The sequence below is a fragment of the Penaeus monodon genome, chromosome 29 (assembly GCF_015228065.2).
Source record: "Penaeus monodon isolate SGIC_2016 chromosome 29, NSTDA_Pmon_1, whole genome shotgun sequence".
NCBI classification, from domain to species: Eukaryota; Metazoa; Arthropoda; class Malacostraca; order Decapoda; family Penaeidae; genus Penaeus; species Penaeus monodon.
In genome coordinates, this window is record NC_051414.1 from 3,855,380 (window position 1) to 3,856,050 (window position 671).

General features: G+C 38.0%; 1 protein-coding gene across 1 annotated transcript in view; it reads left to right on the top strand.

The window, feature by feature from the left end:
• LOC119591912 (protein ERGIC-53-like) overlaps window positions 1–671 on the top strand; it is a gene marked incomplete in the record, with an annotated part of 12,371 nt that overhangs the window by 9,839 nt on the left and 1,861 nt on the right. Inside the window, 2 exon segments of the mRNA XM_037940666.1 lie at window positions 129–267; window positions 526–665. Coding sequence (XP_037796594.1) covers window positions 129–267; window positions 526–665 — 279 coding nt within the window.

Here is a 671-nt window from a genome sequence, read left to right on the forward strand (position 1 = left end):
ACAAGGATAGCCATCACTGGCATGAAAAAGTGGAGTAAGTCAGAGGTTATATTTTATACAACTTGTTTTATACAAGTTCAGTAAAGATTGTCATCAGATCACTATTCATGGGATGTACTTTTTTGCAGGAACTTCGTGAATGATATTCACCAAAAGAGCAACCAGTTATTAACTAACAGTCAGAAGCCTCAGGGCTCTGTCCAGCCAGTTGGTTATGATCTGCATGTTACTCTCAATGAGATGAAGGAAGGTCTCAATATTGTAAAGGTAAGTCTTACCTGTTGGTTGAAATTTATTTGAGTATTAACGATTGTTTTTGGCATTATTTCCCATAACTTACAAGTGGCAATGGTTCTTCATTGTCTTCTTTTTAGGATATGGTCTGTGGTAGTAAGCAATATAGTCACTTTTGAACAGTTATACCTCATGATAATTGATGAATATTTTGCATCATTGTGTGTCCCAGTTAACATAGTATGGGTATTAACATAGTAAAGCTTTTAACACAGTATGTTTTTTCCACAGCGTGATCTCGGTACAGCCAACCAGCGATTGACTTCTGGGCCTGCAGGCGGGTGCCCTACAGTCAGCTGTGTCTCAACTGGCATGTTTATCACATTCATGGTTATCCAGGTGGTACTGCTGATAGGATATATTATATACAGGTAAGA